Source organism: Mus caroli, unplaced genomic scaffold (genome assembly GCF_978045245.1).
Source record: "Mus caroli unplaced genomic scaffold, Mus_caroli_1 scaffold_10, whole genome shotgun sequence".
In the NCBI taxonomy this organism is placed as follows: domain Eukaryota; kingdom Metazoa; phylum Chordata; class Mammalia; order Rodentia; family Muridae; genus Mus; species Mus caroli.
Genome location: NW_028227265.1, coordinates 98,882,259 through 98,904,296, shown reverse-complemented (window position 1 = coordinate 98,904,296; position 22,038 = coordinate 98,882,259). Strand labels below are relative to the sequence as shown.

General features: G+C 42.4%; 1 protein-coding gene across 1 annotated transcript in view; it reads left to right on the top strand.

The window, feature by feature from the left end:
- The window catches only part of Pofut3 (protein O-fucosyltransferase 3), a 76,435-nt gene extending 65,226 nt beyond the window's left edge, over positions 1-11,209 (top strand). Inside the window, exon 5 of the mRNA XM_021170202.2 lies at positions 8,092-11,209. Coding sequence (XP_021025861.1) covers positions 8,092-8,325 — 234 coding nt within the window. The 3' untranslated portion in view covers positions 8,326-11,209. The remainder of the gene's footprint in view (positions 1-8,091) is intronic.
- The last annotated feature ends 10,829 nt before the right edge of the window (positions 11,210-22,038 follow it).

Genomic DNA, 22,038 nt, shown 5'->3' with positions numbered 1-22,038 from the left:
CTGGGAATTGAACTCAGGACCTCTGGAAGAGCAGTCAGTGCTCTTAGCTGCTAGGCCATCTTTCCAACCCCAATCCTCAAATTCTTTGAAAGTGGATTTTCCCCCCATGAGTGGTGAGCACCATTTTTCTGCATGCAGAATCGTGGCACGGGGACTCAAGCTGCTTCTTACTCAAACAACAAGTCGTTTTAGCTTGGCCGTTATCCCAATCGGTACGGCCACACCCAGGGATTCCATCTGTCACCAAGCTCCTAAGTATCTTGGTGTACTTGATGCTTATTGGAATTGGGTTTTCTCTGGTCAGCTGAATCGTTGGCCACCCATCTACTAACTTCACAATTTGCAAATCTAGGTTACTGTTTTCATCATCATTTTAATTTTTCTTTATGAATCTATACCACAACACAAGATGTATTATTTTCATCTTGTGGGGGAATTCAGGAGAGGATGGAATTAAAATGTGTGTCCAGCTAATACTGATTTACTTGGACATCTACATTTTATTTACTGAAAAAAACATGCTGTAAAATTGTTTTATTAAGGCAGTTCCCTCCATCCTGGACTGACTGACTTAGAAAACTGCCATCAATAAAAGACATTGTCTTTGTCATAATGCTTGCAGTTTTAACAGACAGCATTGAATAATTATGGAAATAAACTTTGATGGGCTCTGAGAAGGAAAAAAAGTCTCTGATGGGAAACATGAATATTTACAGTACAGATTCTACTAGAATCTTCCAAAGGGCCATCCTCAGTATTGGAGAAACTTTTTAGTGTAACTACCACAGCACTCAGGATACCAGCTGTGAACAGTGGTGCCATTAACCACCAAGAGGGAGCACAGTCTAGTGACAAAAAGATAGAAATAAAGGGAGTTGGAGTCACATTTCAGAATTCTCTGGCAAGATAAAGCTGTTGGCACTAAATCAATACATTCATCATGACTGTGTTATCAACTGGACAACTTGCTAGGGGACAGTTAATTGCTTTATTCTTTTCTTTTTTGAATGTGTTTGCGTGTGTGTATGTGTGTGTGTGTGCATTTTGTGTGTGAATTGTGGGCCACAGAGGAGCAGTGGAGGTCAGATGACAACCTCAGGTTGGTCCTCACCTTCTACCGTATTTGAAACAGGACGTCTTGTTTGGTGGTACCACTGTACACATCACACTAACTGCTCATGACCTTCTGGAGCATCCTACCTTGGCTTCCTGTCTCACCTCAGCTGCACTGTCGTCACAGAATATATGCTACCATGTCCCCAGCTTTCCATGGCTTCAGGTCTTAATGACATGTGTTTTTGCTCACTGAACCCTCTCCCCAGTGTTTAGCGCTTATTCTTGTATGAACAAACTTGTATCTAACACCTACTGCATGCACGGACTACAGATGCTAGCTGTTAAGAGTTATCCAATGACATCCCACATAGAAACCATGCATGTCCTTGTTTGGTTTTTCTGCCCTTAACCTCTTGAAGTTGTGGATTTGAAACCACAGATGAGATGCATGAGCTGGTGAGATGGCTCAGCAGGCACATGTGCTTGTCGTCAAGCCTGGCGACCTGAGTTAGAGTCCCTAACAGCTGTGTGGAGGAAGAAGGCGTGGAACTTCTAAAAGCTGTCTTCTGACACCCACATGTGTACTGTGGAATGCCCTGCCCACCCCCATAAACAAATAAATGTTAACAAAAAAATCCATTAAAATACTAGCTTAGGCATCACCAGATTCACATCCATTCAGCTTCTGAGACTTAGCATTTTGATTAGACCCTCTTGTTTTTCAATAAAGTTGCCAAGCACACCTTTCTTCCCTACATCATCCACTGCGTATTTTTATCATGTTATGGCTATTGATGAGACTGATGTGTGAGCCATTTCTGATTCTGGTTCGATTCATTTCTTTCTCTTGACAATGCTTGCTTAGCTTTTGGTTTACTCTTTATGCCCCCGTGGTCCTTGACTGATTGCTGTGCCCCAGGTAACAGAAGGACAGACTTAGAGGTAGTCTAAGCGTCCTGTTTAAAAGTGACCGTGCGTCTGTCACTGCTGGCTCTAGTCAGTCTGGTTAGGAGTGAAGCTGGATTTTGATTTTGCGTTTCTCCCTCCTCCCCAGAGTGGGGCAGGTTCCCCTCTGGGCTTTGTCTCCATCAGAAAGGTGTTCTGCTATTGAGCTGTTTCCCTAGACCCTTGTTGCTTGCTTTGAATTCTCCATAGGTTGTAACGGTTTTCCTCCTGTTGTGTGGTACGCTTCTGTTGTGGATTAGGATGTGGTAGGCTCATGGTGGGACGTGCTAGGTTCTTTGTCTTGGATTCCTTGCACTCAGGCTCTGATGGTCTGCATCTAGAGGTAAAGCTGTGTAGATTTTCCTGATTCTGCTTCCTATCATAGTCAGACTATACTTTATATTTCTGCCTGGTTTGGGCATGAAAATTCAGTGTCCCTCACCAATGGCAGGTGACGTTTAATAATGTAGTAGCCTGCTAGTCATAAAATTGTTTCTAGATTTCCCCCCAACTATTACAAAGATGATTTTTTTTCTTGCATGGAAGTAGATCCAGGGGCAGAAGGATTTACTTCTGATTCCTTAGTGGCTCAAGATAGTTTTCATGATGAGAAAAGAATCTGGGTTCTTGAATGCCCACCACCCTTATACTGTTCCTTACACTGTACCCTTGGTATTTTCTGTTCTACCTTTATGTTCCTTCTAGGGTATTTAATGGAAGCCCGTAGAGGAGAACATTTGAACTTCATTTGAACCTGGGCCTCTCAACTGTTCGACACTGATAAAGTAGATGATTCTTGACCTGTAGGAATCTGTGGAACATTTGACGGATCCCTTGTTACTTCTTTGTGTGGCCACTACCTCTTTCCTGCCTAATGCTCAGAGTTTCAGTTCATGCTTCCATCTTTCCTGGGAGGGAAGTCTCATTCCTTGCAGTTTAGTTCCCTAACAGACTGTGGAAGAGTTAAGAGTCTTCGGGCTCTCAGAGTCTTACCTTTCTGTTGGCCTAGGAACCCCATTCTCTTTGGAAGCAGAATCTTTTAAAACCACACTTTAGAAACAGCTGGTGTCTCTACTCAAGTCTGCAACTGGAAGGAGATGCAGAAACTAAGTTATTTCTAAAAATTCCATAGCTGTTTCATCAAACACACTTCAGATCAGGTTGTGAAATATTTTCTGGTAGAACCTTAGATTGAAGACAGTGCATTTCATATGTTTCTTTTCTCTGTAGTGTCACCTTCAGATGAAATTTAACACTACATACACTATTCGGTGGCCCCTTCTCTTGAGTGGTAGAAAAAATTCTCTCATTACTGACAGCCTCATATAAACATCTGTGCAAGGCCATGGTTGAGGAGGATCCGCAAAGTTATGTGGCCAGTACAGTTACTAGCTGGCTGATGATTCTAGTTGTACAGGTTGTCTCTAGCGTGTTTCCAGTGTGGGTGATTTCATTAGTTTTTAAGACAGCTTAGTTTAGTCTTCATCAGTTTCGACAGTTGTGTGATGTTTTGCATGTATCCTGTGATTCCCTGTTGTGGTCCATTCTTAGCTACATGCTGCTGGTTCTTCCACTGCTGAGAACCAGTGTCTGTGGTTATCACCTTGGCATCCCTTTAAAAGCATCTACTACCTTCTGCCCCAGCTGTACCACAATACATGCCTGACCAAAGAGACCCTAGGTATACCCCAACATAATGCCTGGCAAGAGCTACTTCAAGTGTACCCCAACATAGTACCTGGTCAAAGCAATGCCAAGTGTACCCCAACACAGTGCCTGGTCCAAGCAACTCTTAAGTGTACCCCAACACAGTGCCTGGTCAAAGCAATCCCAAGTGTACCCCAACATGGTACCTGGTCCAAGCAACCCCAAGTGTACTCCAACACAGTGCCTGGTCCAAACAACCCCAAGTGTTCTTCAGCATAATAGCTGGGAAACCAATTTTGAATCTAGGTCTTTTGAACTTTGTATTGCTATTGCATCTCCTAGATAAGTCTGAGCATTTCTTCATGGTCTGGAATTTGGTTCTCAAGTGTTCAGAAATGTCTTGGTAAAGAACTCAAGTTGTAGCCAGGCGGTGGTGGCGCACACCTTTAATCCCAGCACTTGGGAGGCAGAGGCAGGCAGATTTCTGAGTTCGAGGCCAGCCTGGTCTACAAAGTGAGTTCCAGGACAGCCAGAGCTACATAGAGAAACCCTGTCTCGAAAAACCAAAAAAAAAAAAAAAAAAAAAAAAAAAAAAACAAAAAACCAAAAAAACTCCTGTTGTATTATAATATAAGCCAAGAATTAGGAGATGGATCTGGTTGTCAAAAAGGCAACTTGACAACTTTGATTTGCTAACATTTCAGAAAGCCACATTTAACCTGCTTGTTACTGCTTGGTTAAAAAGAAATCAAAAGAAAAGCTTGGGCTCTTAAATTTGCCACAGAGCTGAAAGGTAACCTGAAAGCAGTAGGTGTTCTTTTTGTCGCACAGCTGACACAAATTAAGATGTAAGCCCAACTAGCAAAACCAGCTAGCTGTCTCCTTTCTGAAACACCCGTCTTGAATCTTAGGTCCCAGAAACAGCATTTAGCAGACCAAAAGCTAAAAATCATCCAAAATAAAGAGGTTATTTATGTCTTCCTCCACTGGTCCAAGGGAGTGAAGTGCAGTTTTTCATGTCTACTCCAATAAAAGCCTCAGTAGAGACTCAGAGGCACACACAGCGTGACTCCCCACCTTTCTTTTGTCTGCTTTTGCCCCTTATTACAATACTCTGCTCTCCTCCCCTGTACTCTGGTTTCATTAAGAGCCTCTTCGATTTCCAACCTGCTCTCTACTTCTTTGTGTAAAGTGATGTTCTGGGGACAGTGATAAAGTCAGACCAAGCCATCTGAAGACAGAGATGGCTTTCCAGTAACAGTGCCAATACCAAGTCCTTGGAAACCAAAAGAGGGTTGGGGGAAGGAGTGCCTTCCCAAGTAAATTAGTTCACGCTTCCCTTGACAGCCCCTTCAACACACACAGCCCTGTCTACACGCCAACATCTTCTCATATGTTTTCTATGGGCAGTTTAAGGAAAAGAATGTGTACTGACCTAACTATGGTAGCATCAAAATTGCTATTAGATTCCCAGATTTGGCTTACTGCTCTGCTCTTTAACTTTGAAATAGGTAAGGATTATACTAATTATAAACCTGGTACATTAATGTCATTTCTATGTTGAACAACATATTTTTAGAAAAAGATTCTTCTGCATCGAGATGAAAGCATCAAATAATCCTACATATTTAAAACAAAACCAACATCTTCCACCTCTTTTTGCTTCTTCAGAAGCTACCACAGTCGTTAGCTAATTATGTAATTATATTGGCATTTATTGGATATTTCTAAATATATGTTCTCTTTTTGATAGTGTTCAGGTGATTATGTTATAGAACTTATTCAGAAATTAGCTGTATAGTATACTGTCTTGTTTATTATCCTTACAGATTTTTATTTCCTTCTAGTTAATACTTTTTATTGTTGGATTACTTTTTCTCTGGAATTCTCACTGTTAGTCTTTGCTGAGTGCTTATGTCTTCTCGGAAGAGTGCATGTACTCCTGGGGTAATGATCAATCTTGAGTGTCAATCTTGCTGTTCTGGGATGCAGAGGAGATTCATCAAGCACACCTGGGTGTGTTTGTGAGGATATTTCCAGACGTGGTTAGATCATGAGGCTCTTCATATGATCAATAGCTCAACCCATTTATGGAGTCAAACCTTAACAGGCCATTGTAAAGTGGTAGGATCAGGGAAATGGAGCCTAGATGAAGGACATAGGTCACTGACGGTGCATCCTAAAGCAGTAATTCTCAACTTGTGGGTCCTGACACCTTTGGAGGGTTCACATGTCAGATATGTATATTACAGTTCATAACAGTAGCAACAAAAATAATTTTATGGTTGGGGTTATCACCACATTCTGAGGGTCACAGCATTACGAAGGTCTTAGAGGCTGTATCTTTAGCCAGTGAGATGGCTTGGTGTAGAAAGATGCTTTTATACCTGATAACCCGAGTTTAACCTCTGGAACCCACTTGATAGACGGAAAGTATCAACAAGTTGTCCTCTGGCTTTTGTATGAATGCCATGGCACCCCTCTCTTTATAAATAAATGGGATGCAATCTAAAAGAGAAAGGGTGTCTCTTGCTTTGTTTCTCCTGTCTTCATACAGCTTCCTAGCTGCTGAGAACCATGCCCTCTGTCATGATGAACTGAAACCCCTAAACCATGAGCTAAGTCAATCCTTCCTTCATTTGTTCTTTGAAGCACTTGCTCACAGTAATGCCAGTCTGTCCACATAGATTTTGTCTGAGCCTTGTGACCATGCTTATGGGCATTGTTGCTCTCTGCATTGTGTGTGGAGCGTCAGCCTGAGGTAGCCTTCCATAGACTCTTAGGAACTCCATTCCTTCCCATGTTGACGCTGCTTTGTGGTTATCTCAGTCCGCTCTCTATTTTTGGTTGACCATAGCCTCTGGTAGCTTCCTGGCAAGTGTGTGGAGTGTCTTCATTCTACTCTAGTGTTTATGACATAGCTTAGCCAAGTAGAAACTATGAAAACATCAGCTTTTCTGGGAATTTGAAAGCATTTAAAATTACCTTTAAAAATGTTTTTCTTGAAAATAGTTTACTGATGGAAGAGTTACAGCTGATCTCTGTATACCTTTTACCTAGCTTCTCTTAAAGCCACTGTATACTTGTCAATATAACATTACTGTTGATACATTGCTACTAATTGAATTTATTAAATTACAGGCGTGTTTCACTTTCGAGAAACTTTATCGTATTTCTCCAGCCATTTGCAATTGATAGCTGCTGGAAGAGAGAAAGTCAGTTTTCTTTAACTAAGTGATGCTAGGTATGTGAGCCGTACTCCAGGGCAGATTGAGTGCCCAGAAGTAACTGGCCAACACAAATCAGGTTCCATTTAGTTTCGTTTCTGATGTAATATTTTTTGTTGATTATTTGGGAATTTCATGTAAAGCACCCTGATCATAGTTGCTTTCCTTTACTCCAAGTCCACCCTCCCAGCCCTGTGTCCTCACCCCCAAAAGAAAAAATATACATCACTTCCAATTTGTGTTGTCCATATACTCATTGGAGTATGAACAATCAAACTCCCAGTCACCAGCCCCTTAAAGATAACTGAGTCCTTCAGGATATGTTTATTTTTACTTATTTGTGTGTGTGTGTGTTTTTTTTTTTTGAGACACTGAAAGAATATGAAGTTTCCTGGGGTTGTGGGGGAAATGTGTGAAGGGGAAAGCATATGATCACTTGGTCCCCAGCTGATGGAACTTTTTGGGAAGGATTAGGAGGTGTGGCCTTATTTGAGGAGGTGTGTCACTGGTGGCAGGCTTTGGGGTGTCAAAAGACTCATACCATTCCCACTGTGGCCTCTCTGCCTCCTACTTGTAGAAGAGGATGTGAGTTCTCAGCTGTTGCTGTTGCCACACCTCTGCTTCCCATCAAAGACTCTAGTCCTCTGAAACTGTAAACCTAATTAAATGCTTTTCAAAAGAATAAATAGCCTACATCATGGTGTTTTGTCACAGCAATAAAAGAATAACTAACATTACATTAAAATCTCAAGAACTCTATTCTCACAGTACAAAGCTTTCGTATGCAGAGAACGATATGGGTGTTAGCGTAGAGGAGAAAAGTAATTAAATAAGGCAATAAACAGGAGTGGGGAAGCAGACTCCGGAGAGAACTAGGCTGAGTCTTAGGTGTGCTGATATATTGCACTGGGACAGTACTTAGAATTCTACTACCCACCTCTGTAAAATATAGTAGTCATATTTATTTCATGTGATTGCCAGGAAACATATGTGAGATGGTCTCAGACACCTACTGGAGTGTCCAGTACATAGAATAGCCCCAGTAAATGTTGATACTTTCCCCTGTGACACTTCAACAGTCTAACTGCTGAGACTATGAAGGGACAGTATTTGCTTTATGAAAGTATGTCATGCCTTATGGTTGAGCAGCAGGGACATGGGGATTGCACTTCCTTACCGTACGTTTTACATTCTTTTTCTCCTTCTCTCTATGCAGGGCTTACCACCCAAACAATGGAAGGCAGATGTTAGCCACCTGCATTGCCCAGAGCCTACCTTGTTCACCTTCTCATCTCCAGCTTCTCCGGCCCTACGTGGGAGATCGTTGCGAGAGCTGTGGCTACCTAGCTTTCAACAGTCTAAGAAAGAAGCCCAGGCACTGAGGTGGCTGGTGGATAGGAATCAAAATTTTTCATCTGAAGAGTTCTGGGCTCTAGTATTCAAGGACTAATTTTAAAAGGTACTAGACTAACAGAGTAAGCTTAATTCTCTTGGTGGCCTTAATATTTGAAGATGAAAGATGATGGCTATTCTACTGAGTATCCTATAGGATAATGAAGTCATTGTAGCAGTTCTCACACAGAGCCCTGGCAAGTAGTAGCTGAGAATGACCTCTGGGGGTTGCTTCTGTATTTTTATACTAAAAAAGGAGTAGGCTTTTTAAAATGGACATTGGTTGTCTTCAGGTGATGCATTTGGACCCAGGTACTGGCTGTCTTCTGTGGAAACCGACTTGAGCCTTCCTTGCTACACATTATCTAGCTGTGAGTTGTGTGACGCCCACCTCCCTGTTAGCGGCTCCTTGGTCTGCAGCAAAGCCCAGTTTGTTGAATGAATGAACCGCATTAGAACTTGGCAGTGAGAGACTCCATCTGTTGTTCTTGGGGACGTGAGTGAGTAAGAAAAGCACTGTCAAGCTCCTCTGCTCCCCAAGTACAAAAAACCGGGACCCGTGCGTGTCTTCCTTCCTCTCCACACCTGCAAGCCACCTCGACAGTCCTGCCTATATTTACTTCACCTGTGCCCTCCTCTCATTTCCCCTTGAAGGGGAATTTTTTTATAAAGACGTAACTTCTCCTAGTTTCTCCATCAGTGAGAGGTCACTCATTATTTCTTATGCTACAGAGGTGGAAGAGGAAAAATGGTCAGTCTCATGGCAACCAGCCATTTGTTTTGATCAAGTTGTGGGATGAGAATGCCCTGGGCTCTCCTCTGGTTTGAAGCCGATTGCTCTGAGAGTGATGGATACAGCCTGTCACGGAAGGCAGGCAGGCAGGCTGCTGTGGAGTATTTCCTAATTTCTAAGGCTGCTGGAAAAGGTTCAGCCATATCATCTGGTTACCTACGGGAGCTCTCTGCAAACTGGGAAGAACAACACTGGCTTTCATTGCAGTAGCTGGTAAGAAGACTTCTGGCCCACACCAAAGCCTTTGGATAACGAATGTGTGGGCTTCTGTGTTCTTTCTGTGGGAAGACAAGCCATTGCTCTACAGCTGTGGCAGCCAGCCTGTGAGAAATGAGGGTTGAAAGCAGCGCATTTCTTCAGGAGCAGCTGGGTCACCTTCCTGGTGGCAGAACCTGTCTGTGGAGAGTTTCTCCTCAACCTCACATCTGTCACGGACTCAACATGATCATAGACAAATCTCTTAACCTCCCTGGGCCTTGAATTTGTATCTTAGGAAGAAGTGGTTGAGCTGGCCTTTGACGTTGTAACTTTTTCAAATTACTCATCAAAGTTTAAGATGGTTAATTTCCTATGTGCTTTTGACTAATGTGGGAATGAACTGGCGTAGATGTGTGTTTTTCAAGAAATGTGTTCTTTGGAGGAAGGAGCGCATGCGTTTTTCATAGCATTGGGAACGAAGGGGATTCTATCTAATAACACCGACACTGTTAAAGTGTTTGAAAAGGGGTTGTTGGTGTGAAGTCAGGCCTTAAACTGTGTGCTGAATGAAGTGGAATGCTTCCTGAATCCTCAGAAATGGTCTGCCAAAGGATTTATAACTTTGACAAAATAACAGAGTAGCTCCACTTTCCATAAATGTCTGAATCAAATGCTCAGTGCTTTCATGTGGGTCTCAAATCTCAATATGTCAGGCAATTCTTCAACATTTATTTCTTTTTGAGAACTTCAAATATGCCATGACGGATCTGATCCTCCCCCACCCCTCCCAATGTCTCGGCAATGTCCACCCCTCCTTTGTCTTTATTTTAAGTTAAAAATAGAATCTTCTCTCATACAATACATCCCAACCACACTTTCTCCCCCCTCCACTCCTCCTAGCTCCCCCCCCCCACCTCCCCTCTCCGGAAGATCCTACTTTCCCTCCATTTCCTCTTCAGAAAAGAGCAGGCCTCCAAGAGACAGCAGCTCAACAGGACAAAACAAGATGTGGTAAGACACGGCAACAGCCCTAATATTGAGGCTGGACATTAAACATAGATTAGAATATACTAAATCCAGTTTGTGCTGTTTATCAGTACATTTGTGAGGGACCATGCGCTGGTGCCTAGGAACACTGTCAGCCGGACATTCTCAGTTGTGAATAGCTCCTTTGCAAGGCATGGAGCCTGGTGATAATCTGTTCTCCTTCCAGGGATTGTGACTGACTTGATCCTGTGCAGGTCTAGTACCGGTAACCCCGGCTGCGGTGAGTTCATCTGTGTGACAGCAATGCCGTATCTAGAAGGCAGCACCTCACAAAAATGGTTGAGATAGATCTCACATTTATGACTGAGCACCTGGCCTTTTATCTCAGTACTTTTGATCATTTATAAAGAAGTTTCTCTGGCTAAGGTTCTGCTCTAGGTATAAACAAAATTTATTTCATTTTTTTAATAAATTACTTTTTCTGGAATTTTATACATGAATACACTGTATTGACATCATTTCCACCCATCTTTCTCTGCCCTACCCCAACTTCTTCCCCTTCCTCACTTTCAAATTCATGACTTACTTGTTTATAATTAATGTTGCACATATGTATATATAACCCATGAAGTCCATTTAGTGTTGCTTCTATGTTCATGTGTTTAGGGTTGACCACTCGATATTGGACCACCTGTCAGGAATCTTGTACCTAAAGAAAACTGGTTCTTTTTCTCTTAGCAGCTGCCGACTGCCTGCAGTTCTTTAGGGATGATCCCTGGTGTAGTTTCACCTATTTTCCCTTCCATGTTGCCTGGTCTTGTTTAGGCAACCATTCTGTTGAGATTTCATTGATACAACACGGATGTCATGTTTAGAAGACATCTTGCACCAGGAATCATGGTCTTCTGGCTCTTCCTATTTTTGTTTTCTTTCTTTTTAAAAAAGATTTATTTATTTTATGTTTACAAGTTCACTGTCTCTGTACACTCAGGGTAAAAAAGATTTATTTATTTTATGTTTACGAGTTCACTGTCTATGTTTTCAGACACACTCAGGGGCATTGAATCCCATTATAGATGGTTATGAGCCTCCATGTGGGTGCTGGGATTTGAGGACTCAGGATCTCTAGAAGAGCAGGCAGTGCTCTTAACCACTGAGCCATATCTCTAGCCTCTGTTTTCTTTTTAAAATTGAAATGGTTTTTCATATAATACATTCTGATTTCCCCTCCCCACCCCTTCCAAATCCTCCTCACCTCCCCACCCACGTAGTTCATGACCTTCCTTGCTCTAAAACACACAAAACAAACAAATACAAAAAGCACCAAGAAACACCCCCAAAACCTCACAATTGAAAGCAAAATTTGTAAGCAAGAGACCAATAAGACAAAAAAGTGTAAGCAAAACAAAAATGAGTAAAAAAAAATCTACCAAAAATTATCATTGAATTTACTTTGTGTTGGCCAACTACTCTTGGGCTTGGAGGTCTACCCTGAAGTGTGGTTGATATACCAGGTGAGATGGTATTAGCGAAATCCAGTTTTTCCTTTGCCGGTAGTTATAATTTGCACATAGCTTAGGGATGGGAGCCTGTGTACACTTTCCCTCCTCGGTGCTTGGACTTCATCTGTCTTAAACCTGTGCAGGTGCTGTGTATGCTGCCACAGTCTCTGTGTGCTCATATATGTGTCAGTCCTGCTCTGTCTGGAACTCATCCTAGCATGAAGCGGGGAAGGATCCTTGAGCCCTGCCCAGCAACTAAGGAGTCGTGGATAGTAGTTGTCTTCTAGGGAAGGGAGAGTCATTTTTCTTTAAAGGTGTGGCTCCTGGTAGGTAGGCCATGCTCAAGTAGATCATTCAATACCCAGGACTATCTGGATAGCATTAATTGGACTCAGGGTTATATAAAAAAAAGACAACATGACATTGTGGGGTATAAGAGGTTGGACATATCTAGGAAGAACTAGGGAAAGAGTGGGTGAATTTTATCAAAAAATTGTATGGTATTCTCAAAGAATTAATAAAAATATTTTAATAGAGTGCATTTCAATGAAAAGAAATGAGGCATTGTGGAACTCTAGGTACCCACAGATTTGAGACTTCTTTGCTTTGAGACATTTTTGTTAGCTAGCATCTGCAGCTTCTTTTATTAGGTGTTCCTTCGTAAGATACCTTCCTGCTTCCGACAGTTACAGGGTGAGAAGTGCCTCCTAATCCCAAGGCCTCCCGTCTCCAAGTAGAACCTGCTCTCTGAATGCCTTGGTGCACTTTCCTGGTGCTTGTCCTATCACGGCACGGTTCTCTTTACCTCACGCTCTGTGAACTGATTCAAGGGGACACCAGAAGTAATGCCGGTGCAGTATTTGCATTGGTGCCTCAGTGTATTTTACCTGGGTTATTCATGAGGACTAAGTTGCTAAGCAGTATCAGAAGGTGGACAGAAAACCTACCAGAACTTTAATAGAGATAACGACTAATGTTTGCTAATAGTCTTCATGTCTGCACTTGAAAATGGAGACAGCTTTGACTTTTGGACAAGCAACAGATCTAAAGTTTCAGAGACTAAATGCTTACTGGCGTAAGGACTAGTTTCTAGTAGCTGGAACGTCAGTTAGGGCCATTGTTATTTTAAGTAACTGGATGCATAGTCAGTTGCTTGGAAGAAAAGTGAAAGTGAGCCCCCCCCCGCCCCATTCGTACATTATGTATTATTACACATAGGAAAGCCAGATCAGTGTCTGCAGAGCATGGAATCCAGCAGAAAACAAAACTGGACTTGAAAAGCCTTACATGATATTATGTATTTTTTTAAAGCCTTTATAACACAATTCCTGCTGAAGATAATTAGGAATGTCTTCTAGCCTTTTCTTTCCCTAGTTCCAGGACACTTACTTCCTCACTTCAGGTACGGATCAGAGACTTGGTGACTTACAAATAACAAAAATTTACTTCTTATATTTTTGGAGGCCGGGAAATCTAAGCTCAAGGTGCTGGTAGATTTGGTGTCTAGTCAAGGGCTTCTTGTTTCACAGGTGGTAGTCTTCTTGCTGTGAATCACACAGCGGTAGGTGAGTGAGTTTTCTGAGGTTTATTTTATAACACTGATCCACTCAGACACCCTACTTACTTCCCAAAGCCTCTACCACTCTATATGTGGGTTTTTTTCCATTTTGTTTTGACAGGGTCTCACTGTATCCCTGGCTGGCCTGGAACTCTCTTTGTAGATCTGGCTGTCTTCAGACTCACAGATCTGCCTGTCTCTGTGTTTCAAGTGCTAAGATTAAAGGTATGCAGCACCATGTCTGGTAAATGGCAAATATTTGATATTAAAATTTTAGCATATTCACTTCATAGCACCAGTGTAGAGTAAGTTGAATACCCTAGAGCAAGATGGGTCCAATTTTGCATAACTAATGTGTCTCAGAGTGTTCAGAGGATAGTGGGGAAGTTCAAACAAGAACAATGATTAGTCTTGTTTCAGAAAACTTGGCAGTCTTGAATATTTTATGAGACGTCCTTACTGTCCTTTAATTAAAAAAATTATTAGTGAATATTTTTACTGCATATCATATTATCAACATATTATATATGCATATATTTATATACACATATACTATGTGTATAATATATAGCTTAATACATAATATATAAATCATATATATATATATATATATGTATGTAAAACTGGAAATGTTGGGAAAAAGTAAAAAGTCAGGAGATATAGAATTATGTAACACTAGAGTAAGAAAAAATATTGCCTGAGTTACAATGTATTATATTATCTTTCTCAAGTTACTTGGTCTTTCTCCCTATTCTACCATATGCCTACTGTACTAGCTGACCTCCTTGTGAGACGGTTGTGATGATTAAATGAGCAAATGTTCATACTTTCCATTTTACATAAGAATTGATGACCATAGTCATTACTCTTTTATTTGCAAAGTCTGTGACTGAGATTGTCCAGTAAGACAGTTTGGCAAATGACAGATTAGAGGGATGCCCCTTTGTTCTTGTTTATTACTTGATATGTATTTATTGAATGTTGTGGACTAGGCATTGTGACAGGCAATGTAATGACAAAAGATGTGAGCAAGAGAGAAGGCTTTGAGATATTATTAAAACCAGGGACCAGGAGGCTGCAGAGATGGCTCAGGGATTGAGAGTGCTGGCTGCTCTTACATAGCACCCATGTTTGGTAGCTAGTAACTCCAGCTCCAGGGAATCTAATACCCAATCCTGGACTCCAAGGATACCCTCACTCATTCATTCCCCCTCGACACTCTCCCTTTCCCGTTCCTTCTCCTTCCTTCCCTCCCTCCCTCTCTCCCTCCCTCTAAGGCTCATAAAATAAATCATAAAAAACCAAACAGGTATGAAGGAATGCCCAGAGTATCCAGAGTTACCCTAGTGGGACTTTTGATACGTTTGCATACAGCTTTGAACAGCAAAATGAGTCTGGAGTGGTCCTGTGATAGAAAGGGACAAATCCTATAAACCTGCCTGTTTGATTGATGAATAAAGCTTAGACCGAAAACCCAAGGAGGATCTTTGGTTGCCTTCCCATTACTCTGTCCTGAATCTTGGACCCAGGCCATTTAATGGACCTGGATGGAGAAAGAGGACAGACATGACTAGGTCTGTAAATCTGTATCGCAATCATTCATTCACAGAAGATGAGTGAGGAGAAAGAAAAGAAGAGAAGAAACCTGATAAATCATCTTCGATCAGACCTGCCCTCTCCTGTGCTCCATGTGGTATGGGTTACAGGTACAACACACAGAAGTGAGGTGTTACACACCACTGACTTCTTGTGATGGTTTGTATATCCTTGGACCAGGGAGTGGCACCATCTGAAGGTGTGGCCTTGTTGGAATAGGTGTGGCCTGGTTGGAATGGGTGTGTCACTGTGGGTGTGGGTATAAGGTCCTCACCCTCGTTGCCTAGAAGTCAGTCTTCCACTAGCAGCCTTTGGATGAAGACATAGAACTCTCAGCTCCTGCTGTGCCATGCCTGCCTGGATACTGCCATGCTCCCACCTTGATGATAATGGACTGAACCTCTGAACCTGTAAGCCAGCCCCAATTAAATGTTGTTTTTTTATAAGACTTGCCTTGGTCATGGTGTCTGTTCACAGCAGTAAAACCCTAACTAAGACACTTCTCTACCTGTAACTTTGGCCCATCACTTTCCCAGGCTCACACACATTGACTCAGGTACAACACACAGAAGTGAGGTGTTACACACCAGTGACTTCTCTACCTGTAACTTTGGCCCATTACTTTCCCAGGCTCACACACTCAGACCTTAGTAGGACTCAAGATAGGGCTGAGTGAGGAGCTGGGCAAGGGGCTACCGTGTGGGGTGCAGCAGAGGTGACTCCCTAGGATTTTATCCTCTCAGTGCATTGGGATGAACAGCCTGATTATCATCAGTCAGAGGTGAGGCTGCATCAGAGCAGTCTTAACATAGCAAAAGAGACCTTTATCTGTCTTCACGGGCTTCTCGTCTGCCCTCCATTGTTCCTTTATACTCCTTGGGGCAGTGAAGTGGGAGGTTCCTTTAGTCAGTGCCACTGAAGCTTCTGAAGGGAGTCAGGACTGGACAGTGATGAATGCTTCTGAGTACATATGTCCTCTGTGTTACTTACAAACCCCACATCCTCCAGTCAGGAGCCTGAGAAGACATTCTGTAACCAGCCTACCCAGGCTGTTAGGACTATTCAAAAGTTTGCTACCATGGACCTAATTTTTAACAAAAGTGGGTTGATTATGAGACTAAAAGACCATCACTGTAGGTGATGGAGGTATAAATGATTTTGAGGCTGGCCATATTCCAAGAGCCTTTGAGATGAACTTAAGTTGTTTCTCAAACACACAGAGTAAACTCCCTTGATGAATCTACTCAAAGGAGGGGAGAAAAGACAATATCATAAAAGAATGTCCATGATAAAGCAATAAAAATGATTAATTAAATCACTGTGTGCCATTTTATTCTGTGTGATGGTATTAGTCTAGAGAACAGAAATTACGGGATGATATATACATATAATTATATATATTATATATTTATATTTATATTTAATACATAAAGAATTTATTAGGTTAGGGTACCTTAAAATAGTAACAACAACTAAATCACAATTTGGTGGTTGAATGCTGTGGACTAGGCATGGTGACAGGCAATGTAATGACGTAAGAGGTGAGCGATCGTGTAGCTGCCTGGCCCTGATGCCAGGGGCCTCAGTCATGACAGTGGTCCTACAGCATCTGTATTTTCCCAAGAGAGATGGACCACCCAGCAGTTGCTCAGCCCACCCGGGAGGTACCTGGTCCTTAGTCCATGATGGACGCCTGGCAACACTGTTTTGCTATCAATGATAGAATTGGTGGTAATAGCAGCAATAGCAACTGAAATTAACTCTGGCCAGAGGGAAGGTCAGGTGAACGGAAGGCGAGTCTCTTCTTCCTGCACTGCCTCCAGAGGGTTCTGCTCACAATCAGGAGCATTTTCGCTCAGCAATCAAAGCAAGTAGGACAATTCTTCAGGTGAGGCTTCCTACCCAGGTGGTTCTTCTTTGTGGCAAGTTGACATTAAAACCAACTGGAGCTTTTAATAGCTGAGTAGTACTCCATTGTGTAAATGTATCATATTTTCTGTATCCATTCCTCTATTGAGGAACATCTGGGTTCTTTCCAGCTTCTGGCTATTATAGATAAGGCTGCTATGAACATAGTGGAGCATGTGTCCTTATTACCAGTTGGAACATCATTGGAAAGAGAGGTCCCTTGGTCTTGCAAACTTTATATGCCCCAGTACAGGGGAATGCCAGGGCCAAGAAGTGGGAGTGGGTGGGTAGGGGAGCAGGGCGGGGGGGAGGGTATAGGGAACTTTCAGGATAGCATTTGAAATGTAAATAAAGAAAATATCTAATAATAATAATAATAAAAAAACAACTAGAGTGACAAAACTGGGAATGGACAAGAGACTGCTGCCTGGCTGGGGAGATGGCTCACTGGGAATAAGCCTGCTGCAGAAGCCTGAGGACCTGAGGTTGCACCCCTACCATTCTCATAAAAATGCTGGGTGCTATGTCACGAGTCTGTAATCTCAGGACGGGGAGGTTCAAGACACGAGAATCTCTGGGCTTGCTGGCTAGACAGTGTAGTCACATCAGCTCCAAATTCACTGAGAGGCACGGTTCACAAAATAAATAAATAGATAGATAGATAAATAAGATAAAAAAAGGAAGAGGATGGTTGAAGAAGACACCCAACAGAAAACTCAGGCCCTCACATCCATGTGTGCGTATGTGACTGCATACCTGCATGTATGCATGCATAGGCCCACATGAGCAGATACACATCCACACATCCATAGACCTCACATAGAGCAGTTACTTTATGAAGTATAGCAGCCGGTGGAGGGCAAGCCCTGTGTGATAGAATTGGGAGCGCAGCGCACATGCTTTCCCAAGAACATCATGTCTACTCAGAGCAGACCGTCTGGAAAAGCACACAAACGCATCCTTGAGGCTTTCAGTTATTTCAGTTATTTTCCTAAAAACAAAGGGAGCCCGGTCACTTTGAAAGGCTGGTAGAATTAGTGGTCAGTGATTAACAACGAAACAGCCTTCAAGTGAAGATGGAAATTTTGGGAATCCTGTAACTACCTGCATTGAACCTGATAACTGCCTCCTCAGGAGAGTGCTCTCCTCAGGAGGCAAGGGAGGGACTACTGACAAATGTTATGTTTGACGAAGAAGGAGATGGAGGATAGTGGTGCAGGGCCGGGTGGTCTTCTTCAGTGTTGCTTTTTATAATTCTAAAGAATGGAGACTGAGCGTGGTGGGGGTTTATCTTAGTTTAGTTTTGTATTTTACTTGAAGCATTCCTTAAGTGAGGTTTCAGAAATATTGACAGAAGTGAGGCCCTGATGGCTCACCACTCAAATTGCAGTGCTCAGTGGACTGAGGCAGGAGGATCACAAGTCTGAGAGCAATGGAGGCCACAACAGAAGACCCTGTCTCTAAAAACAGTCAAGGAACAAAGCCAAATACTGATTATTTGAAAATGACAGTAAGATAAATAACAATTTATAGTCATCAAGAAAAAGAAGGATTTGTTTGCTTTTTTAATTTGGGAAACAAGAAAAATATAAATTAAGGAATAAAGAAAATAGGTAAATGTATTAAAACAAGTAAGAAAATATTGTTTTGATCCAACATCCCAGAACTTATTTATATATTTAATAAAACTTTATTGAGCATGCAAGAGTGAGCCTAATGGATGCAAACCACATTACCATGGAGTTCCTAATTCTACTAGGGGATGACAAATTAAAATGCCTCAGCAGAACATAAAACACTCAAGGAAGCTTTTATTTCCTGTTGTAAGAGCCTGGTGAGATGGAACTTACCTCTGGGCCCCCACCACTCCGTGTGAAATGTGATATAAGTGTGCAGTATTTATGGAGTATATTAAAAGGGCTGTATTCATAACAAGATTCACTCAAAGCACTGAGAGTTCGGTTCTGTACCAGCCAGAGACTCTGCACAGGACTGACCTAGCCCTCTGCACATATGTTAGAGTCGTGCAGCTTGGTCTACTTGTGGGACTCCTAATAGTGGGAGCAGGGGCTGCCTCTGACTCTGTTGCCTGCCTCCTTTGGGACCCTTTCCTCCTACTGGGTTGCCTCCTCCAGCCTTAATAGGAGAGAAGGTGCGTGGTCTTACTGCAGCTTGATAGGCTATGGCTGGTGGATAGCCATGGGAGGCCTGCCATTATCTGAAGAGAAATGGAGGGGGTGGTAGCAGGGGGGAAGGTGATGGGGAGGGTCTGGGAGCTGGGAGGAGAAACTGGTTGGTGGTTGGGAATGTAAACAAAGGAAAAAAAAAAAAGGACAGATGCTCCCATCCCTAACCCAGAGATGATCCCCAATGGATAAGCATTTGTAATGAAAATTCAGTGTTCTCCAAGGGAGTCTCACTAGGAAAACAAACTATTATTCAGGGTAGGCTGCATGCCCAACAGTAGATGGCAACAGAAAACAAACTTAACAGCATTACCGGAGGCTCTGTCTCATGATGTCATATCAGGGCTGATTTCTTTTTGAATTTTATCTTATTTTATTATATATATTCTCTTTTTACCCCACAGTTCTTTTGCATATATATTATGGCTTCCAGTTTCATTTGTATGGGATTCTTGAGTGTGTGAAAAAACCCAAAAAAATGTGTCCTTGTGTCTATGTAAATTTCATGTGTCTTTTTGGGGGGACTCTTCCTTCTGTTCATTTTTATTTCTATTTTGAAGTATTAGTTTCTATTCTATTCTATTTTTTACCATAAAGACCTGCTTGACTTTTTTTTTTTTCTATGATAGGGTCTCAAGTAGCCCAGACTAGCCTTGAGCTCATCACCATCTCTCACGTAGTGATTTTATGCAGTGCTGAGGATCGAACCTGGGTCCTCATGGTTGCTAGGTTAGTGCTCTCCCCTACTGAGCCACACAGTCAGCCCTCAAACTTGTTTGTTTTCTAAGGAGAGAAAGAGATGAAGTGGATCCAGAAGGGAAGGGAAGTGGAGAGGAACCAGGAGGAGGAGAGGGATAGAAATCATAACCAGGGTATATTATGTGAGAAATATAAAGCTATTTTCAATAAAGGGGGGGTGGTGTTCAGCTCTGCAGTTGGTATATCTAGAAGCAATCATTCGTATAGAAATGTCTGAACGAGTCAGTGCTTACTTAATGAGAGCAGCTCCAAAGGGTCAAGTTTTATCCTACCGGCTGTGTCCAATCACCATCTACACATATGCATAGGCTGGACAGCGGCTTGCTTCCATGGGCTTGCCACTGTTATATCCACCCCCATCTCCAAAGAAAAATCTCAGTCCTGTCAGGAATTATCCAACTCCTTGGCAACAGGAATAAACACTGGAGTTAAAAAATATGAAAGGGGGGCTGGTGAGATGGCTCAGCGGTTAAGACCACGGAATGCTCTCCCGAAAGGTCTTGAGTTCAAATTCCAGCAACCACATGGTGGCTCACAACCATCTGTAATGAGATCTGATGCCCTCTTCTGGAGTGTCTGAAGACAGCTACAGTGTACTTACATATAATAAATAAATAAATCTTTAAAAAAATAAAAGGAAAAAGATAGAAGAAGAAAGAGAAAACTAAAGTTCACATAGAAACAGATTGCTACCTGTGATAGCAAACAATTGAAGTAAATTAAAATGGGGATTTCCAGCAAACAAGGTATTTTCCAATTTTCTCTTTGTAAAGCAATCGTAACCAAGAGCTAATAGTCATTTAAAGTTATTAGATCATTGGAAGAGTTATGAAAGAGGGTTTTGGTATAAAAATGACAGATGCTCATATTAAAAGATGGGGCTTTATTATTTTCCATGACGAAGAGAGGCCTAGTAAGGTCCCAAACCCCACTTTTCCTGAGCCAGAATCTTCTCCTCCCCAAGCGTTGACGATCTTGGTCTGGGGGCCTTTGGACTCAAGCTTGGAATTCCACGGCCACCCTTTTCAGTTCTTGAATAATTCTTGGACCAGGAATTATACTCAGAGCCCCACTTTTTCTCCAACTGCAGAGAGTAGGCAGAGGGGATTCTTGGCAACTATAATCACGTGAGCCAAGGCCCTCAGTAAATCTCACGACATTTGTTCAAGTCTATCTATATGCCTGTCTTCCTCTATAGCTGCGTCAATATCATCTATATTTATCTCCTATAGGTTCTTTCCAAAATTCGTATTCTCATCCATGTATTGAAAGACAAATATCCCCAAATAAACTTTACCAAACAGACGTTCCTTGAATTAGAAAGTGCTTTCAGAATACCATTTGTAAGTTCAACATGCCTTCTGTCCATCTAAAGTGCTATATTCCATCTCAGGCAGAGTACCGTATGAAGTGCTCTTGTTTCCCCCCAGGATCCTGCGTCTCGCTGGAGTCTGACCTGCTGCTGCCACCAGGCCTCACTAGAGAGTCTCAGATTGCATGACCCCAGTGTGGGAAGAGATTTAAATTCAAAATTGGAACTACAGTCCCATAACTGTGTATTACTTTCATAACATCATGAAGTTGAAAATACTGTAAGTTGAGCCATCATATGTCTGGGCCCATCTGTTATAAAAAGATTCTCAAATTTTCCCAAACTCTAGAAGACTAGCAGCATGGGACAGACAAGTATGGAGAATGTAGAGAAAGAGTTATAGAAGCCCATTCTCGGGTGATAGAAAGACTTTTAAGATGCTGGGGCAGACTGCTCAGTGGAGCTGATCTACAGATAGTTCCAGAAAGAAAGGCTTCCTGTGTCTCCCCTCCCCTACTTCCTCCCACCCTCCCCACTCCCAAAAAGCGAACACTTCATTTGCAAGAATTCCCCCGACAGGAAAAACAATGTTGCAAACTTTGGGCTTTGGGGACAGACTCATATAACAGGGACAAATTTCAATGCTCTAAAAAGTGCTCTGTGAGCCTTTGGCTTCTGAAGACATGTCGCTGAGCCAAGCTACCATAGTTGGCTCTCAATGTGGGAGGCTTAGGTACCCTCAGCCCTGCCACCCGTTACTGCTGACTGCGGCTTGATCCACAAAACCATTACACCCACAGCCGCACGCAGTCCCCGCCGAGGTTGCACAATCCTGCCGTGAACTGGAGGGCCGTGCGTAGGAGGTGGAAAACAAGAAGGGAATGACCCGTGGTGATCTGGTGTGGACTAGAATCTGTTCTGGCTGTGGGGAGGAGGGCCTTGCTGTAGAACTCTGTTCAACAGTGATCTCAT